Source organism: Lineus longissimus, chromosome 16 (assembly GCF_910592395.1).
Source record: "Lineus longissimus chromosome 16, tnLinLong1.2, whole genome shotgun sequence".
Lineage (NCBI taxonomy): Eukaryota > Metazoa > Nemertea > Pilidiophora > Heteronemertea > Lineidae > Lineus > Lineus longissimus.
Window position 1 is genome coordinate 4494533 of NC_088323.1, and position 19456 is coordinate 4513988.

At 40.1% G+C, this 19456-nt stretch overlaps 3 protein-coding genes across 5 annotated transcripts; 1 reads left to right on the forward strand and 2 right to left on the reverse strand.

The window, feature by feature from the left end:
* Positions 1–612: 612 nt before the first annotated feature.
* On the reverse strand, positions 613–7434 carry LOC135500072 (general transcription and DNA repair factor IIH helicase subunit XPB-like). Its single transcript, XM_064791217.1, has 16 exons — positions 7281–7434; positions 6295–6390; positions 5812–5942; positions 5477–5557; positions 5185–5340; positions 4742–4933; positions 4297–4580; positions 3989–4095; positions 3627–3730; positions 3157–3349; positions 2731–2999; positions 2278–2414; positions 1952–2166; positions 1595–1743; positions 1211–1339; positions 613–1003 (listed from the first exon to the last, which is right to left on the reverse strand). The coding sequence occupies exons 1-16, from the start codon at positions 7315–7317 to the stop codon at positions 875–877; spliced, it is 2409 nt and encodes an 802-aa protein (XP_064647287.1). The 5' UTR covers positions 7318–7434; the 3' UTR covers positions 613–874.
* Positions 7435–7446: 12 nt separating this feature from the next.
* LOC135500073 (interferon-inducible double-stranded RNA-dependent protein kinase activator A homolog) lies at positions 7447–15591 on the forward strand. Of its 3 annotated transcripts, none has more exons than XM_064791218.1 (6): positions 7447–7505; positions 8173–8353; positions 8530–8635; positions 9201–9507; positions 10642–10903; positions 11231–15591. In XM_064791218.1, exons 2-6 carry the CDS (start codon positions 8173–8175, stop codon positions 11377–11379), a joined length of 1005 nt encoding a protein of 334 aa, XP_064647288.1. In that variant the 5' UTR covers positions 7447–7505; the 3' UTR covers positions 11380–15591. The 3 variants fall into 3 exon arrangements, with proteins under 3 accessions (XP_064647288.1, XP_064647289.1, XP_064647290.1); XM_064791219.1 differs by having other exon boundaries at positions 7448–7505; positions 10642–10897; XM_064791220.1 differs by having other exon boundaries at positions 7448–7505; positions 8530–8602.
* A 233-nt stretch (positions 15592–15824) lies between these two features.
* On the reverse strand, positions 15825–17412 carry LOC135500445 (uncharacterized). The gene is made up of 3 exons (XM_064791926.1): positions 17209–17412; positions 16892–17013; positions 15825–16446 (listed from the first exon to the last, which is right to left on the reverse strand). Exons 1-3 carry the CDS (start codon positions 17290–17292, stop codon positions 16011–16013), a joined length of 642 nt encoding a protein of 213 aa, XP_064647996.1. The 5' UTR covers positions 17293–17412; the 3' UTR covers positions 15825–16010.
* Between the last annotated feature and the right edge of the window lie 2044 nt (positions 17413–19456).

The following is a 19456-nucleotide window of genomic DNA, read 5'->3' on the forward strand; positions in this document are numbered from 1 at the left end:
TGAAGAATATTTTTGCTCTATTATTGTCAATCTTGTCCCCTGATGCTTGGAAAATGCTCTGGCCCCATTGAAGGCAAAGTATGTTGTTACTATTATACAGTACAACTGTACTCTCTTAAAGCGTGTTACATTCATGCCCATACCTAATCCAGAACCAAGGAGTGCACACACTGTACTACACTTAGCCATTTCAGGCAATTGAAAGGATGGAGTGGCATTGGATGAGCCTCAACCCCAAGGCCTTACTATCAGATGCTCTCCCTCCAACCACAAAGCTTCCCAATGATTTCCCTGATGTGATTCAAATACACGAGTCGGGCTGACCATTTCCCTGCTGGGGATGATGGGGTCTGTGGCCAGCAGGCAAAGGAAGAGGCAATAGCCCCCAGTCTACTATAACACTTGTGAATGAAATTCATGAGGATTCAACCCAGATTGTCCTCATGAGGACAAAATCGAAACCAGATGGTGGGTCAGGATGTCACACTCATTTGCTTCTGCAACTTGACATTTCTCTGTGTCAACTGTGCCACCCAGCCCTCCCGGCATTACTGTCCTCAGCCATTTCAAATGATACTATTGTTCAAAATATATTGAAAACAAAAACGTATATCAAGAAACCTTTTATTACAAAGAACATCACTTTCACAAACTGAAGACTTCTTCTTCAACAATTAGATTTGTACATTCATTACAATGATCATATATATGCACAATGAACACAGTTTTCAGCACTTTGATCCGAAACACAGTTTGTCTGGGGTTATGGCAATGGGATGGTTCTAATCTGTCACTCATACGCCAGGCTCAGATCAAACCTCCAGGTAAAGTCTTTCTGAAGCCAACACACCCCAAGTGTTGTTGCAACAAGTTCTCATTTCTTCGTTTTGAACCTCTTGAAGAGTGGATGTAACGTCTTCGTGCTTTGTGCTTTTGTTACTTCCATATAGATGGCGTCATCTGCTCCCGACATGGAACTCATGTTACCAATACGACGTATGACCTGAAAGAAAGACGAACCTTGTATAATTGTTGATCTGAAATTACATCACTTAGAAGATGACAATGGATTGCTCATAAACAATGTACACTGTAGTAACTTGACTTCAAAATAACTAAAATAGAAACATTTTAAAAGAACCTCATTGGTTTACTTGGCTTGCTTATGAATTTCTGCTTTTAGACAGGAATGGCTAACTCATGCACCTACCTTTGAAACGGTCTTTGACTGTGGAGGACCAGCAGGATCTTTTTCCTCCTCAGCTTCATCCTCATTGGCGGCAAGGACTTTCTGCAGCAGCTGGGCTTGCTCCTCTTTGGTTGAAAAAGCAAGGTCTTCCTGAAAAAACGATGAAACAGAACCCAGTTGATAATTTGTATCCTTAAGTCATGGTTAGTGATAAGGACTCATTCAAATACCAGTACCAAACACTCATCAATATATCTTCTGACCTTGGGCAAGTCACTTCACCTTGATGGCCTTGTCTTCAGAACAAACCATGATACTTTGTACCTAGTATCTGGTACAAAGTAAGAATAATCCAATATGTTCTTGTCAATACATATGCATGGGCAAGCAAACAAGATCACGTACCTCCTCAATTCCAGCCAGCTTCGTGATAACCTTGTAACTGTATCCCTGGTTGGCAAGGAAACGCTGTCGCTTGGTGGCATAGTGCACTTCCATCGTATCCTGGGAGACGAGGGAGTAGAAGAATGCGTTATATTCTTCGGCCACAGCACCTGTTAAAAGAAAAAATACATTGTTTTTAACTCAACTGTGGTATTCTCATAGGAACAGTCTAACCCCTCCCTGTTTAAAAATAAACTTGAGGGAAATTGATTATTTCTGATGTTTTTCATCAAGTTCATTTGAACGAACATTTTAGTTTCATATACCGGTACTCAACGTACTTGCCTCTGGCAAATCGAACAAGAGAATCCAACCAACCTTTCTTAGCCCTGAGGATCCTGCCAAGTCTCTGTGCCTCCTGACGTCTGGAGCCACCATGGGATGAGATCTGGATCAAGACACTCGCCTCCGGCAAATCAAACGAGTTATCGGCAACCTTTGAGACGAATATTGTGTTGACTTTTGGGTTGTGTTGGAAGTTCTGAAGAATATTCAGCCTTTCTCCTTGTGAGGTTGGACCATACAAGTAGGGCCTGCAAGAAACATTTGGTGAGGTTAAGAAATGTTTACGTATGTTCAAACTATCCAAAGCTCTTACTTATAATGAAAGGCTCGGGCTTGGGTGAGCTGCTCACATCACTTACTTGTTCATCCTTGTTGCATAAGCTTTCAATGCGAACACATTGTCAGAGAACACGATGATTTTGTCGTTTCTTCTCTCATGGAAGCGAATTAAGAACTGGCACGCTCGGAACTTGTTCGGGTTGTTCACGTACAGCAACTGAAAATTGAGCATAAGTTTTCATAGATTCCTCCTGGGTACTGAACAAGTCCATCGCTCTTCTCTCTACTACTCCTGGATCCAGCTCCATTCATTAGAAACAATCAAGGTTCACTATGTGTGGAGACACCAGCTATAGTTGAAAGGACATGGAGATGAAACAATGCTGGCCTAATCCAGAATCATCCATTCCAACCCCTGGTTACAAATTTCAATAGCTTGTGGGTGTGCGTGCATGAAAACAGTGCCTTGTTTTTCAGAGCACTCAAACCACTAGTCCCTCCATCCCAAAACACTGACCCCACTCCATACCTACCAATTTCTTCCTCGTCCGTGTGTTGAGATATTCCTGGTAGAACTCGGGCGTCATCGGACACCAAACCTCCGCACACTGCACCTTAGCAATATAGTTCTTCTTCTGCAGTTCTAGCCAGTTCGCTTCGTACAATTTTGGTCCGATGAGGAAATTCAGATCTGTAATCTTATCGTCTTCTCGAACTAGCGTTGCTGTCAGACCAAGTTTGCAGTGAGCCTGGACGATCGTTAACACACGTCGGAACATCTTAGCTGGAATTGTGTGGACCTCTGAAATGTTTACAGAATAATTCTCAAGTAATGCAACCCTGAAGATTTTCAATGTTAATTTCTAAAAAAATCTGTGGGATTTTCAGAATAATTAACAAAAGTTTCAACTGTAAATTGCACGTGTTACTTGCAAAGTCGTGTTGAAAATGACAGTTACCGTCAAGGACAATGAGTCCCCACTCCTGTGTCTGCATCCATTGCATGACTTGCTCAGCCTCCCAGGACCTCTTGGTCGAATGAGCAATCATCGAGTACGTGCTGATACAGATAGAGCAGCCCATAGGCTTATCCTTGGCATCGGATGTAAACCGACAGATCATGCTGTCGTCGGCAGTTGACCACATCTTGAACTAGAAGAAAAGTAAGGATGATATCATCGGCATGTTATCAGAATCTGAAGGAAATTCAAAAGTGATAAATGTGTAACTTGATGAGGACTGAAGTGATCAAACTCAACCAAAGACGGTAGGAAGGATAGATTAATCTGTATAATCAATCCTTGTTGGCAGTAATGGCGAATGATTGAAAGTGCAGTAATACGCTTACTGATGAAGAAAGACTATTTAAATGACTCATGGAATGGCAAGTTCTAAGACTTCCACCACCAAAAAGTAAAAATAATTCTACCTGTGACCGCCACTGCTCGACTGCGACCCCAGACGTACACAAGCAGAGACACCTTTTCCTCACAGTGCAGGCAGCTGTCACTCCCACTAGTGTCTTGCCAGCACCTGAATAATTAGAATATAAAGATTCAAGATCTATTTCAGGACAAACAGCTTAATCTGTTGCCAACCCAGCCACCAGTCAAGATACCTTAGGAACTGTGTGTGCGTTAAAATTTCCTCGGGGAAAGAAGTCATTTTGAGTTCAAAACATGTTAAGGACACAAATATGCAGTAACTTGTCTCATTTCAGTCTCGTATTTCTTCCCCCTTTACACCTTCAAAGCAAAACATGCGAATATGGCATCAAAATCTTAATCTTACCACATGGTAATACAATGACCCCAGATCTGGCACGTCCATTTCCAAACATCTTCCTGAGGCTTTTCTCCTGATATGGACGCAACATTGTGCTGGGCTTCAAATCAATGCTGGAAGAAAAACTCAATACTTGAAAAAAAATGATATCTTTAAAGTCTCATTTATGACTTGGTTGACTAAGGGACATGACAAGTAGTGACTGTTGGTTAAGTCAATAACCTTTTGTGTTTTCCCATCCCCAGTTATGCTACCAGAGAACTACAATGCTCGAATGAATGTAATGTACTACAAAATCACTCATCTTAACTCACTTGATATCAGGATTTCTGGTGTCATTTCTGAAGTCATATTCAGCCAAAAGAGGGTGCTCCACCTCAATACATCTTTTCTGTAAAACTTCAATATTCTCCTGACTGACTTCGAATGAGACAATCTTCAAGTCCTCAGCATCATCATCATCATCATCTTTGTCTATTTTTTCGTAAAAGTCGAAAATGTCTGACGGGATAGTTTCTTCCGGTTTGCTGTCGCCGTTGTTCATAGTTTCGTCACCATTGGTACCATCAGCTGATGTACTTGGGCCTGGCTTGTTGATCTGAAAACAAATGACATTTAGTTATTGTGTGACCTGTCCTCACTACAGAAGGTTCAAGGGATCATTTTATACTTGGATTCCTTGAAAATGAATACAGGTATTCGAAAAACACATGTCACAGTTCTGAGCTAATTGAGAAACTTCAGTAGGCTAATACGTACCTTGAGTGCCGATTTTGCCGTCAACTGAGACTCCTCTAAATCACCATCAGCACCAGTCCCCGCTTTAAGACGACACTCCTGAATGACGGGATCTTTCAGAAGTTTTTGCAGCACCTCCGGGAATTGACTTTCAACAAAGTATCGATTATGTTTCAGGACGAGCTTCACTTTTCCATAACTCAGGGTACACAACTGAAAGTGAAAGTTAGACGTTTTACTGAGCACTTGTAAAACCTTATCAAAGCACTCCGGAATGATGAGTCTTCGAATTAAAAGCATCAATGAATCTTTTCCATGTAACACGACCATCATAACGGTATTTAACCATGTTCTGTCTTCGTAACTGGGAATAATATGGGGCATGAATAAGTTTCAGAACCTCATACCCATGACTTTCCAATCACAAGTCAGATATCTTCCACTGTACCAACACGCTTCCTCACCTTGATGAATTCCTCGATACCATTTGGTAAAGTAGTCTTGCTCAACCTCTTCAGGTATTCAATGATGTCCTGAGTCTGCAGGCCGACTGACACAGCTGCGTACAGGGAGTAGGCTGTCAGCCGATACTCATGGATATGCTCTGGTCGGCACACGGGCTGGATATGAGAATAACAAAAACAATAGGATTACTAGTGTGCTACCAATTTATATTACTGAGCCTCAGTATGCCACAGATTCAAGGATAAACTCCCAACCTGAAAAGTTATCTCAATTTCGGTGATAAGAACTAACCTCTGCTATTGCTATGAGAAAATCATGTGCGTGTTTGTAGACCGGTGAAAACGCCTCCAGGAATATGTGACCATTTGGTGCCTGGAAAATAGAAAGAAAAAATAACAGCAAGTCAGCCAAATTTTGAATATGGAGCCCATCTTTTTACTAGAGAATTTTTTAAAATATCCCCAATTTACATGAGGTGGTATAAATTTTGAAGCAGGAGCCGCATCCTCTTTAGGGTAACGCTTGCGCTGTGTGTGTCAACATTACATGCTAAAAGTCAAGTTCCTCATTACAGACTTTCTACTCAGACGTTCTGCTCAAATGAAAAAGTGACCTATGCCACTCACCACCCAGATAGGTCTGGCATTGTGATCCAACTTCAAACTGAGAAGAGACCTGTAATCTTTAGCACCATATTCATCCTCAGGGGCAGTGATTGCTTCTTCTGCATTCTGCTTGGCTACCTCTGGGACCAGACCTAAAACAGACAATGAGCAATCATTTAGATTAGATTGAGGGTGAAAAGTACTTTACCTACTTCATCATTATTGCTTCATCTCTATGAAACAGACGAGAACCACCAACGTCTTGCTGGAGTTGGAGTCTGGGATGTCTGAATTCTAAATAAGGCCATCACTCTGCCCACTGAGCTAAAGGGAACTACCCTCTAGCCTGCATCCTTTTGTATAATTCTGTTGCACTTACAGATAGAGCTTCTCTTGTAAAATTAAGTTACAGATAGAGTTTGTCTTGTAAAATACTGTTACAGATAAATGTGCATGGGCATTGCAGAAACATCACACACTATTATTTTTCTTTGTAATGTTCACCTTTATCGCCTACTGGCTCATCATCTCCATAATTGGAGTCCTCATCGTCCGGTTCGTATGAATCTGCAGCCTTTTTGGACTTCTTCGACTTTTTTCCTGAAAATTAATAATCCCAGATGTTGACAACACACAAAACCTGCAGTTCACAAGGCAGCCAATCAATAGCCTTTGGTTATGACCACAGCAAATAAACAAACCTAGGTGAACAATCAAATGCCTGGATCAGTGGATATCTTATAACTTGCCATGCCCAGTAGGCCTACAGGGAAGACAAACTGAGTTCTAGACAACTTTCATAAATTTGGTACTTCCTAGAAATTACAACGACTGTTATTCATCGTGACGATAAGATGGGATAAAAAAATTCATCTGTGAGTGTGACATTTTTTGGGAAACCCTGTATTAGGGGTGCGTAAGAAAGCAGGAACGGACCGAAACGGACCAAAACGGCCCGAAACAGAGTTAAAATTTGCCGAAACGGAGCTTCTAGTTGTTTTAAATGGCATCTATAGGCAAGATAGGGCCCCTGAATTATAAATTATGTTCATATAATGAAGATCAGACTTCTTTTCCATGATTATGATAGCCCCTAAATATTTAATGAGGACTAAATTTACTTTCACGCAGAGCTGAAGTGACGTCATCAGTTCTTGTGCAGTATAAGCGCTGTCTGCTACTGGAATCGGCCTCGACCAAATCAGGCAATATCATCAATATCACGATGGAAAAGAAGTCTGATCTTCATTATATGAACATAATTTATAATTCAGGGGCCCCATCTTGCCTATAGATGCCATTTTAAACCACTAGAAGCTCCGTTTCGGCAAATTTTAACTCCGTTCCGGCCCGATCCGGCCCGTTTTGGTTCGTTTCGGTCCGTTCCTGCTTTCTTATGAACCGCGCGCTGTATTAGTGTATATTATTTCGTATTCAGCTGTGCTATAATTCTTTAGCCAGCCATTTTCCTGAATAACAACGCATCTAACCTTTTGATTTCTTTTCTCTCTTTGTGCCCCCACCCATGCTTAATTCACTCGCACAGGTAAAACGCCAAACGCGTCCTCTGAAGTGACAAAATTGTGTTTATTATGCACAAAATTTCACTTTTCTTGGAACTTGTCAACCATGTTTTTCAACAGCTCGCTGCGCTTGCGCACTCAGGTCTACTGCACTTCCTGTTTTTGGCGTGAAGAAGAGAGAAGGTCGAAAAGGTAACTTTTGCAAAAACTACCGAAATATTTCCACTAAAACCTGTTGGACTTTGTTAAACTATATTTTCTCCCACTGTAGCACTTAAGTTTTTTGAGGTACATCTTGTACTTAGCGGAAAATATTGCTGTGAACAGCCGGTCTTTGTCTACCCGGTTTCGTCGCATACACACTCCATGTACATTTGCACACATGTTACACTGCACTGCAGCGCCATGTCCAAGCTTGTGTGGATTCATCGTGTTTTAGTGCTTGCATGCATGCCAGCATAGGTCTTAGTCATGGGAAATACGGTCGCACTAACACTGTGGTCTGAAATAAAGACATTTGGGTGTGGCTTGAGGAATTTGACGAAGACAAATACTGAAATAGGCACACTAGCCAGACTAAGACTTGGGCTTGGCCAGAGCAAGCCCGAGGCAGAGGGCAGAACATGTCAACGTCTGTCTTTATTCAGAGACAGAGGAGGCCTTGGCTTAGGCTAGCCAACCTCGTACAATGTCATACACCACGAAATGCCATGAATGAAGCCACTGTTGTGACCCTGGTTCCAGGTGCGAACGGATGACAGATGACAGACGACAGATTCGTCCAGGTCCAAGCAAAGACTCAGATTGACATGCCGGTAGGCCTAACTAAGTTCTACATTTCTTCCCTCTTCCATTTCAGATGTCTCATAAAGGCCCAGGGAAGACACCGATAGCACTTCTGTATGAAGTTTGCTCCAAATTGCATAATGCCCAACCAAACATGAAACCACATTATGAGGAAGTTGAGGTCAAGGGCCAGGTTCATGATCCTGTCTACGTCTTCAAGTGTTCAGTTGGGGATCTTCACGCAATGGGACAAGGTACATTATTTTTCATTTAAAGTGTGCCCTTTCTGTAGCAAAAGTCAAATAAAATAGCTGTGCCCTTTTGAAACGAACCGTGAGCTCCAGGCAGTAGATGTAATTTTGATGATCTTTAGACAATGCAAGAAGCAAAGTGGTGACAATACTAAACGATAATCTCATCCATTTTTCAGGTACGAAGAAGAAGCAGGCCAAGCACCAGGCTGCCCACGGTGTGCTCCAGAAGATGGATGATGGCTCCGGAAGGTGCGTTGTACCGGGACTCCCGGGTCAAAACAGGTGAAAACTTGCAATGAAACCAATATTCCTGGCTAACAAAACCCCCAGTTTCATTGAAAACCATGTCCTCCACCTTAACACTTAGGGTTTAGTCGTGAAAAAAATATCCCTCCCATTAGTAAGTGGTTTAACATCTTGAACACGACCAGAGGTGAACTTCTGCATGCACTTCAAATGCATGCAAGCAATCACAGCAAAGATTATCACTTGCAAAAAGAATTTATCATTTGTGATGGTCATCACAGGTCCCTGTGTAGTTTATGGCAACCTAATACTCTGAACCTCTTCTACACAGATCAGAGATACTTGACTCTATGTTTTCACAACCGCATACAGTTGTAAAAGGCAGATTAGACAAATGACGACTTGGTTTAGACATTGGTAGCCAAATGGAAAAATCTTGTAACCATTGGTGATGAAAACAAGTTGTTTTGAGCATCGGCATCCTACATGGCAAAGACCTCTACTCTGTCTGACATCTCTGCAGGTTATGTTGATGCGGTGCAAAATTATCAAAATTGCTGAAGATGAAGACCCACATCATTGATAAACCTTTCCATTGTAGCATCATGCTGAACCTTTCGCAGATTGGTGACGACGGTTCAGACGGCAACCCGGTCGGACAGCTCCAGGAGCTCACCCAGGAGTGGAAATGGGTACCTCCAACCTACGAGTTCTCCGAGACTGTCCCCAACAAGGGACAACCTGCCAAGGAGTTCACATGTACACTGAAGTTGGGCAAGACGCTGCAAGAACGCGGCATTGGGAAATCTAAGAAGAGTGCCAAAAGGAAAGCTGCCCAGGCCATGCTTCAGCAGATCAAGGCTGGTGCCACTGTGTGTGCTGAAGATATGGAGCCAGAGGACTTTGATGTAGGAAATATTTTACCTAAACAACTACATAAAACCGTTTTTTTGGTTGAGAAGATGATAGCAATAATGTTAGAAGAACTTTCTCTAGTATTTGCCATATTGTGCCGAATTGGGCAAACTTAATTGTGAAGTAAGAATCATAGGAGAGTACAAGTAGGTTCCTTGATACATATTAACATCAAATTGTACACACTTCAGTGTTGTGTACATGCTGCTTTGAAATAGCTGGCTTCTACATTGGGTGATTTCAAAGTCAGTTTTTAGATTTAGTTTTAAAACTAAATGGAACACTAAAACCCTTGATTAAACCAGCATTGAAATGAAGTGGGTTTTAGTTTCATCCTATTTCAAAGTCAGTGTTTGTTGGTTTTAGCATAATGTCCGGTTTTAGCTTAAAACTAAGGGATGGTTTTAGTGTCAAAAACTAACACCGGGACTAAAACTAAAACTCTCCACAACACCAGAAATGAAATCAGTTCTGGTGTTAGTTTTGACACTCAGTTTTAGCATTATCCTATTTCAAATTAGGTTTTAGTTTCACACTGAAACCAATTGGAACACCAAGGTTTGATCTTAATCCCAGCTCGGTGTTATATTTGGAAGATTTGTAGTGCATTTTGTATTACCAATAAAACTAACACCTTAGGCATTAACACCGAGTGGATTTCAAAGTTGGTGTTGGTGTTAAGAATAAAAAATCATGTTGTTCGTACCATTTCAAGAAGTAGTTGCTGGTATTTTGAACGATGATGGGAATAATGATGGACGTGAAAGAAGACGACAAATTTATATAGATCGGAAGCGGTTACAATTGTGAAACAACAGTAACAACGACAACAACATGCATGTTTGGTTTTTCCAAGGTTTTATCTCTGTCCATCTTTGTGTTAGTTTTACCTGCAGAATAAAACCTCTTCTTAGTTTCAGCCCAGGTTTTAGGTGTTTAGATAAAACCAGTGTTGGTGTTAAACTAAAACCTCGAATTGGTCTTATCCAGACATAGGTTTTTAGGGGTAGAAATTAAGAATAAAACTGACACTAACACCCAACACTAAAACCAAAACCAACTTTGAAATCACCCATTGTCATAAAAGGAGAGAGAAAATGAAATCGTGAACATCATCTTGTTTTCAGCACTTGCATGACAGCAAGGGTTCCTACACTGCCCTGAAGGAGGGAAAGCGCATACCAACCATCACACCAGGTGCCAGCAAAGAGATTGGCAAATTCTACGCAAAGATGAAGAATGCGACTGGTCCAATCCTGAACGCACTCCACACCAAGCCTGTGACCACTCCAGCGGCAAACTATTGCCAGATGCTTCAGCAGTTGGCAGAGGAACAACGATTCGAAGTGACCTACGTTGACCTCCAGGATCCTGCTCCAATCGGTAAAGGTAGAAGCTTTGTTGGAACTTTTTTGTTGTTGTGGGGGAGGGTGTGAAATTAGTGCCTACTTTAGAAACAACTTATTGCCCTGATGTCTGGCTTCAGTGATCTGTCCTTTTCTTCTATGTCTTTGTAGTTGGTATATTTTGGTAGCAGGCAGTAGTCTCATTTGAGGGATGAAGCAAAGTGTGGTAAAGGTATCTTGCTCAAGGACTCTGTGATCCTTCCAAAACCACTCTGCCAATATCTACCCTCACCATGTGTTCTGAATCAGATATTTCTGTTTTCACTTTTATCGAATGAATTTGTAACTTTGATCACTCTATCACTTCCAGGTCAGCACGGTCAACGCCAATGCTTGGTTCAACTCTCCACCATGCCTGTGGCAGTCTGCCATGGCTTCGGCCCAACCACGGATGACTCGCATGCCCAGGCAGCCCACACTGCTCTGCAGTACCTCAAGATCATGACCAAGAAGGCCTAAGTTTATCAAAGGCGGTAGTGTCAGAACTGGGTATTCACATCAAGGTTGTAGGGAATACCCTATGAAAACTTTTAATTTTTTGCCCCTGCTGAAATGCATGCGGTGATAATTTTAAAAACCAGAAATCATTTTACCCTGCTGGTTATTTTGCCATGCATAATATTGTTAGGTACCACTAGGTCAGTGGTGCTGATGCCCAGTTCTGATATTACGTGCTCTGATACGACCTGTCGCTGCACTCTTCAAAACACCATGCACAGCAGGTCTGACTACATGCCTTGTATTTGTGGTATTTTGAAAATTGTAGTAAACTCTTTTGATTGGAACTGGTTCTTGTAGAACTGGGGGTGATTTCTCTCTGTGGAAGTGGAATAATAAGAATTCAAATACATGGTTTTTGGAAACTATTGTTGTATTGGAAGGCATTTCTCTTCAGGGAGTGTCCTTTTTCTTCCTGAGAGGTCACCCTCAGTTCTGACAAGTTAGGCACTTTATTATGGTGCATGTAGAATTTGGTTGTTCATAGAGTGTAATTACGACATTTTTCTTTTGTCTCATTTCCTGCTTCAAAAAATATACAGAAAAATAACAGGAAGAAAATCATAGCATTTTAATCTTTTGTCGGTCAGTAGTGGAATGATGGAAAAATGTTCATGATTAAGTCAACTATTTGGAGACTGAAGGCGACAGAATGGAATTTTAAATCACAGTAGTTTTAAGAAATATTCGTATTTTTGATGATGTACCATTGGTTAACCCTTGTGCTAGGTTCAATTACAGTAACTAAGCTGCACAGTTAGGCATCGAAAGGGAAGTGAGGGATCATCATAGTGTGTCCTGCTCATGAAACGATTCTGATGAGCTTAACGTGACGATTCTTTGCTGCCGTGTCTCACAGAGGGGTTGACATTTTCTGCACCCATGTGTCTTGAACCACACATGGCTTGAATGCAAACATACTTAGTCACCTTCAGACTTCAAATGGTTGATTCCTTCCAAACTACAGTTTTGACGTTGTAGCCGTGCACTCTCATCAAACCATTTGGTCTCTATGTATACAGTATATACATGCACAATAGTACAAGTGCAAACAGGGGGTGACTCTATGAGTTGAATCGATTCTTATCTCCATGTGCTCAGGGTAACTAATATAGTAGAACATCTATGATTTGGACCCAAACGTGAAATAGTCCGCTTCAGCTGTGGCAGTGGTTACATCAGAGTCCTCTTTAGGTGCTCTTCTGTATTATATTTATTGGATTTTGAATGCGAAAATGGCATTAGCTGAAACTATTCACAGAGACCCACAAATTTGTTATGGGATTGATAGAATGCTCAACTCCTGGAGTCAACTTGCCTGCTTTATCTCATTATTGCTCATGAATGAATGTTGGCATTTTAAAGTATGGAGATGTAAAAAATCCCTGTGAGTTCCACCTTGATTAATCATTTTCAGCACCTCTGGGTGTTACTGTCTCATGTGCCCTGCTTCATGGTTGGTAACTTACCAGTGTGGTCTGCGGAAGTAAAGGTGTGATAAATTGAAAAGGGAATTCGCAGATCAGTTTCTTCTTCATAAATGTGACCCATCACACCAAGATGGGTAGCAGTTTCATTTATTGCTCGATACTAGGCCTTGTGACTTCCTACCCAATTTGTTGTGATTGGTCACAAATGTTCACAATAATCAGGAGTTTAAAATTCCTTAACCTTAGTCATCTGTCATTATTGTATGTTACTGTAATATGTGTGGTCGTTGTTTTGCAAGAGTCTATTGGGTTCTGAATGGATGCATTTATACACGATTTATATATATTTTATTGCATGTACACAGGGCTTTCATGCACCTTTAACATGCTAGGCTGACTTCTCTATACAGTTCCCTTGGCCTGTACAGCAGATCCCAGTTAAGAGAATATTCTTTACAAATGACATGAAGCATGGTACTATCTTATACCCTGTGTTACATGATCATATTTGATTTGAAGAGTGAAAAACTTGTCAAAATGTTTGACCGAACCGTACCGTAAACAGCTTGGAATTTGATGAAACAACACATTTTTCGTGGAATGGCCTGTCTGTCTTTTTGTCAAATAAAATTTGATCAGGTGTGTTGGTGATAAGTCACACTAGCTTTTAATTACCTGTAGTACCATTTGAAATGTTTTTGTTACACCTTTAATTGGAATATTTCTATTAGAATGTCTTGAATCTGTTGTACAGTACGTTATCTAGTGCATTTTTGCTCGTCGGTTGAGTCGAGCATGTCTGGGGTGCAACCCACTGGGAAGGGTCAGGGACGTGTACTGTGCTCTGGGGGATTTAAAAATGCACATGTGCAGATGATAAAAGGTCACAGCTTATCACTATCGCTGTGCATGTGTAGCCCACATTTTTCAAAGCATGGTGTGTGTAGAACTTTTTTTATATTTTTAGGGGTGGGTTGGGATCTAATCAAGATTTCCACATTGACTCTTGCAGGATAACGACATAGTTAGGCCGAGGCAGGTGAAAATAATCTCTGAAAATATGAGCCAGTTCAGAAAAGGGTTTATCTGACTGTCTGAATAAGCTTCACGAATATATTTCAGGGGTAGATACAGATATTGGGTGGCTGCCACCTGGGCTAAAGGCCACATTTTAGCTCCACCCTTCTGGTGGTCAATGAGACAACCAGTAGGGACAGCGAGTTATAAATTCCTTAAACCTTGGCTGTCAAGATGGCTTTCTGAATGTTACTTTGTACTTAACTCTTATGTCAGTTGGGATAAAATCTTTTCAGATTAGTTAGCCCTTCTTAAACCTTAGTAGATATGGCATTAGTGGCTACAAACAACAGAAAGATGTTTTCAGCTGTCTCGCCTCCCTAGAACGTTCCTACATTAAACATTTTGTAGCATGAAAATCTCTCCGTATGACTCGAGTTCATGTGGTGTCGTATTGGACAGAGTCATATACAGGAGTTGGCATCCTACGCTTTGTCTGTCTTGTCATTGAACATTTTGAGGCAGAGTTTTGATGACTTTATCAGTCATGCTGTGCATATATCTCTGTTTTACCTCGCTTTAAAGAGAACAACATTGTTTGCAGACTTTCAAGCTGTCAGCAAATGTTTGAACACCTAACCCCAGATTCAATCCAGTGAAAAAACCTACCAGCCTGTATAGAAGAGAGAGCTGATGCTTCAAAGAACATAAGTTGAAGTACTATGTTTTTGATGTTGAGACTAAGACCAACTACACCAGTATGATTCTCGTCTCCAGTCCATACAGTTCTGTAGTATGATATCCCAGCCTACTTGTATTGATTTTATCACTTGCCACTAGTTTTAACAACATGTAGTAGGACGTTCTTGTGTCACAAGGAGCCTTGGATAACTTTTTCTGTGAGAATTTTTCCTTGAATGTTCAAAGAGAACATGCTGTGAAAAACTTATAAAGGTTTGAAGGGTGTGACATCAGCTGTGTAGCTTTTGAGATTTTGATGGTGATAGTGTAGACTGTAATGTATACGTGATCAAGTCCTCAACAGTGACATTTTTATTGTATTTTTTGTTTCTTTTTTACTACATGGTCAAACATAGGTCTGTTGACTTAAAACAGTACAACGAAGGTAAAATTAATGGCATAAAAGCATCCTAAGATGGCTACCATCACGGTTTATTTATTGCACTGATATGATTTGGATATACATGTATCTAAAATTGTAGGAAATTATTCGAAATCATGTAAAAAGGTTTTGTCTGAAAAATGCAATTTGGTGAAAAAATGTTTTGTGCAAATCTTGGACAAGGGTTGCAACTTGGTTTGTGGCATGTCATTGGTATAGAACATGGCAGCGTGCACATTGAAGATGGTCGACAATTAATTTTTCGACATTGAAAATTTGAAGTCTTATCTGTGTTTTCCCTGTGCCATCATTCACGCCGTCAGTCATACCAATGGATGAAACATCACGTTTTGAATGTGTACACTGCTTGTGCATGGAAAGGTGACTTAAGTTGAGAAAATATAAGAATAGATACTGATAAAAAACTTGATGAAATGTTATGGTCACAGACCTTGGCCTGGGTTACGGTTTGGGCTAGAAAGCTTTCTTCTCTTATCATTTGTGCAAGATTCTGCATAAATGTCGCTCGTATGTCTTTAGTTTTACATGGTAGACCAGTGTTCATTACACAATCATGAACAAATTAAAAAATTTATAAACAAACTTTTCTTTTGTTGTGTTGTGTGGTGTTGCTTCTCTAAAGATTACATCATGGTTACGATACATTGGTTCGATTGGGAGTTAATGTTTGCTTCTCCAACCCAACACAGCCCCCCTTCCTTGAGACATTTAAAGGCAGTTAAATCTCAGACGTTGAATAAAAGCTGCTGTAACGTCAGTATTTCAGCAAATGAGGGGAAATGTCTCCACTGAGAAAGGATGCAAAGAAGGCAATCTTTTAAACTGCATAAAATTAAATTTATTCAAATTCAAAGGAGACAATACCTTGGATACAGAAACTACAAGAAGCATTGTTGTGTGGACGAAAAGATTGGATGAGGCTTAAACAGCTAATACTCGAGGCTTTGCAACCCCTAAGAGTGACCAAAGGTTAAAAATTGCATAAGTATCGTAAGATAAACTCACAGCGTAGCAATGAAATCAGAACTAAAACCCATCTTTGTCAACAGAGTGACAACTTCTGGCATCACTTGATTAATCTTCCGAGAGAACTCCGGAAACGCACCCGAACTGGGAGCAAAAGAGTCATGATTCAGATTCTTGTCACAAGGTGTCACAGCTGGTTCTCCATGATTTTTGTTGTCTGTGCCCTTGCGGTCAATGGGTTTTGAGTCCTCGCTAGGTGTGCATGCACATGGTTTTCCATCGTCTCCTCCACACCGTGGCAGCCCAGCTGAACTTGGTCCAGGCAGACCAGTTTCATCCGCAGCTGGGACCTGGATATGCTGGAGTAAGTCTTTCTCAATGTCTGATATTTCTTCAACAAGTTTTGTTGTCAGCTGTGTGTCTTCACTGCTTGCTGTTGGATCATTTTCGTGCAGCTTCACAAGGACTGCACTGAAAGACAAACATTTAACATTATTTAAAACTGCACAATATATATTCACCGTCAAGTGTAGTCGTCCACCAACATTATAGTTCTAGAAATAATTGATTTGGACATACGCGAGGATCAGGCTTATGCAAGACTGAAGGTACTTATATTACTACTTGAAGACTTCTATGTTGTGAGCCCATCTTGATCTCGTAGCATAAGATATGAATAGCAAATGCCTCCAACATTCCTACTCAAAAGAAGATAAACCTTGCATTTTGGGGATAACCACTGACATACTGTAACATTCCTACTCAAAAGAAGATAAACCTTGCATTTTGGGGATAACCACTGACATACTGTAACATTCCTACTCAAAAGAAGATAAACCTTGCATTTTAGGGATAACCACTGACATACTGTATAAGTAAACTAAAGCTTGTCAAACATTACTGATCAAATTCTTACCAGAGAATTCCCCTCATTCGTGCTAGCTGATAAGCCTGGTTGACAGAGGTCTTATAACCATCATCAAAACCTTCTTGCAGCTTCCTTTCCTCACCAGCAGCTAGGCCTTTTTTATAGCCTTCCTAGAAGAAGAAGAAGATGGTCTAGATCAATTTTCACTTCTGAAACTTGGTCTGTGATTTAACATAAACAAATTACACTCCCAGCAAGGCATGACAACTAGCCTCTTTTGGATCTTGATGAGCCAATGCACAAACCGGATCCACAATACACGTGAAATACACACCAGCAATACACTATGTAGAAATCAGTCTTACTTTTACTCTGTTTTCCTTTAAATTACTCCATTCCCGTCGAGATATCTCGATGTCATCACGATCTTCGTCAAAAACATCATCCATGTTCCCTGATTAAGTTGATGACAAAACTTTTGTAAAGCGAAAAGCAAGCAAATTAGCGAAAGATTTTTGCCCAATTTACTCAAACATGGGCGCGGCCATTTTGTACAAGTCATGTGACTTGTTTTAAATGAGGGGAAATTTTGTACATATGTAGCTTTTAAAAATAGATTTTGCTACGAAAATTATCTCGATGATATCCAAAATAGGGAACACAGGTCCCATTTTACCAAATTAAGACTGAGTAATCATTGTCTTTTAATCGAGAAAGGCCGCTACTCTCGTCCTATTATCCCCAGGGATGAGAGATGGTGCCCTCACTGTTTATCATTGGGAATCAAAGAAACTGAAGATGAGACTCACTTTTTGTGTTCATGCCCTTTGCTCTCTAACCTTCGTGATAAATATTTGAACAAAACTCGAATTGGGTTAACAAATGAACTTTCAAATAGAAATCTATTATTATATCTTTTAACTGCTGAAGGCAATGTAGCTCGCCTCACCGGCAAATTCTGTTATCTAGCATTTCAGGTGAGGAAAGCTCTGTAATTATTAAAAATACTGCTGCAATCATTGTAATAATGCCCACCAACTCTCTTGCACTCTTAAGTAATTTCTGTATTATTTGATTACTTTTATTACTTATTGCTCTCTTTTCTTCTGACTCTCTATCTGCACTGCACTGTTTATTGTATTTTCGTCCCATGTAAAATGTAAATTTTATACGGATTCAATAAACTTTTGTAATTTGTAATTTGTAATTTGTAATTTGTGACCAGCTGGTGACTCACCATGAGACAAGACCACAATTGATTTTTTAAGCCTTTTAGCAGTTAAATTGTCAATGTTTGACCGCGACGCATCAAAGAACGCGTGGTGTTGTGAATCTGAAATTTAGATTATGTTATTCCGGACAGTCGGGCAAGTAAATGGTGAAAAATAAAATGGTGATTGACCACGGAAATTTTTTTTTAATCGACAAATTAGACAGACTTTGATATTTCCACTCTTTTCAGCCAACTGGCAGAAAAAACTCAAAACACGCCCCCTATTACCCAATTAGCAAAATTCGAAATTAATTTTTTCATCAAATAATTTCTTTATATCTGTAGACTTGCCACAACAAATATTTTTTCAATACCTCTCCAAATATGTACTTGAGAGTAAAAAACATGCACTCGTCTAATAGATAGGCCTGGACCCTCCAACCTATGAATATTCATTAGTGGTCTTGTCTCAATGAAGGTACATTTCAGGGGTTAACATTTTGAGATTTTTTTCAAACTAATGTACATGACATCCCACAACTCTCCAACAAAGGAAAGTCATATCTGGACATTTTTGGAGAAATGAGAGACATTTCAAAGAGTGGTACAACTGTGCCAAAGCGACGAAAGAGGACAAAATCGACAAAAAGTCATGATTTTGCACCCAACAGCACCAAATTCAAAGACCTGCCCTGGCCAGAATAAGCAAGCTATGGAGCTGAAACTTTAGGATGTGATTTAGTAATATCTTTGCTGCTTAGGGCACAACTTTCAGAATCAAGGCCTAAGTAGTTTCAAAGAAATTACAAAATGAATGGCAACACAACAAGACTTGTAAAAATGAAACCGAACTTAGACCGGGGTTAGGTTGACTCTTATTTGGGTCAAATTAAGTTTTTTTCTCATTATTTTAGCTTGTTTTGACCTTAAATCATCAGCAATACAATATTCTAAATGAATTAGAGTGATTTGAGCACATTCAAATTTTTCACTATATTGACCCAAAATGTAGTGTAAATAGAGACAAGACCACAATTGATTTTTTAAGCCTTTTAGCAGTTAAATTGTCAATGTTTGACCGCGACGCATCAAAGAACGCGTGGTGTTGTGAATCTGAAATTTAGATTATGTTATTCCGGACAGTCGGGCAAGTAAATGGTGAAAAATAAAATGGTGATTGACCACGGAAATTTTTTTTTAATCGACAAATTAGACAGACTTTGATATTTCCACTCTTTTCAGCCAACTGGCAGAAAAAACTCAAAACACGCCCCCTATTACCCAATTAGCAAAATTCGAAATTAATTTTTTCATCAAATAATTTCTTTATATCTGTAGACTTGCCACAACAAATATTTTTTCAATACCTCTCCAAATATGTACTTGAGAGTAAAAAACAT

Coding starts and splice junctions, on each gene's coding strand:
- LOC135500445 (XM_064791926.1), bottom strand. CDS start 17,292: ATGGATGATGTTTTTGACGAAGATCGTGATGACATCGAGATATCTCGA. Junction 17,014..17,208: donor TAAAGGAAAACAGAGTAAAA/GTAAGACTGATT, acceptor TTCTTCTTCTAG/GAAGGCTATAAAAAAGGCCT. Junction 16,447..16,891: donor CGAATGAGGGGAATTCTCTG/GTAAGAATTTGA, acceptor TTTGTCTTTCAG/TGCAGTCCTTGTGAAGCTGC.
- LOC135500072 (XM_064791217.1), bottom strand. CDS start 7,317: ATGGGTGGGGGCACAAAGAGAGAAAAGAAATCAAAAG. Junction 4,096..4,296: donor ACCAGAAATCCTGATATCAA/GTGAGTTAAGAT, acceptor TTTTTCTTCCAG/CATTGATTTGAAGCCCAGCA. Junction 3,000..3,156: donor GGGACTCATTGTCCTTGACG/GTAACTGTCATT, acceptor TAAACATTTCAG/AGGTCCACACAATTCCAGCT.
- LOC135500073 (XM_064791218.1), top strand. CDS start 8,173: ATGTCTCATAAAGGCCCAGGGAAGACACCGATAGCACTTCTGTATGAA. Junction 8,354..8,529: donor TCTTCACGCAATGGGACAAG/GTACATTATTTT, acceptor TCCATTTTTCAG/GTACGAAGAAGAAGCAGGCC. Junction 9,508..10,641: donor TGGAGCCAGAGGACTTTGAT/GTAGGAAATATT, acceptor TCTTGTTTTCAG/CACTTGCATGACAGCAAGGG.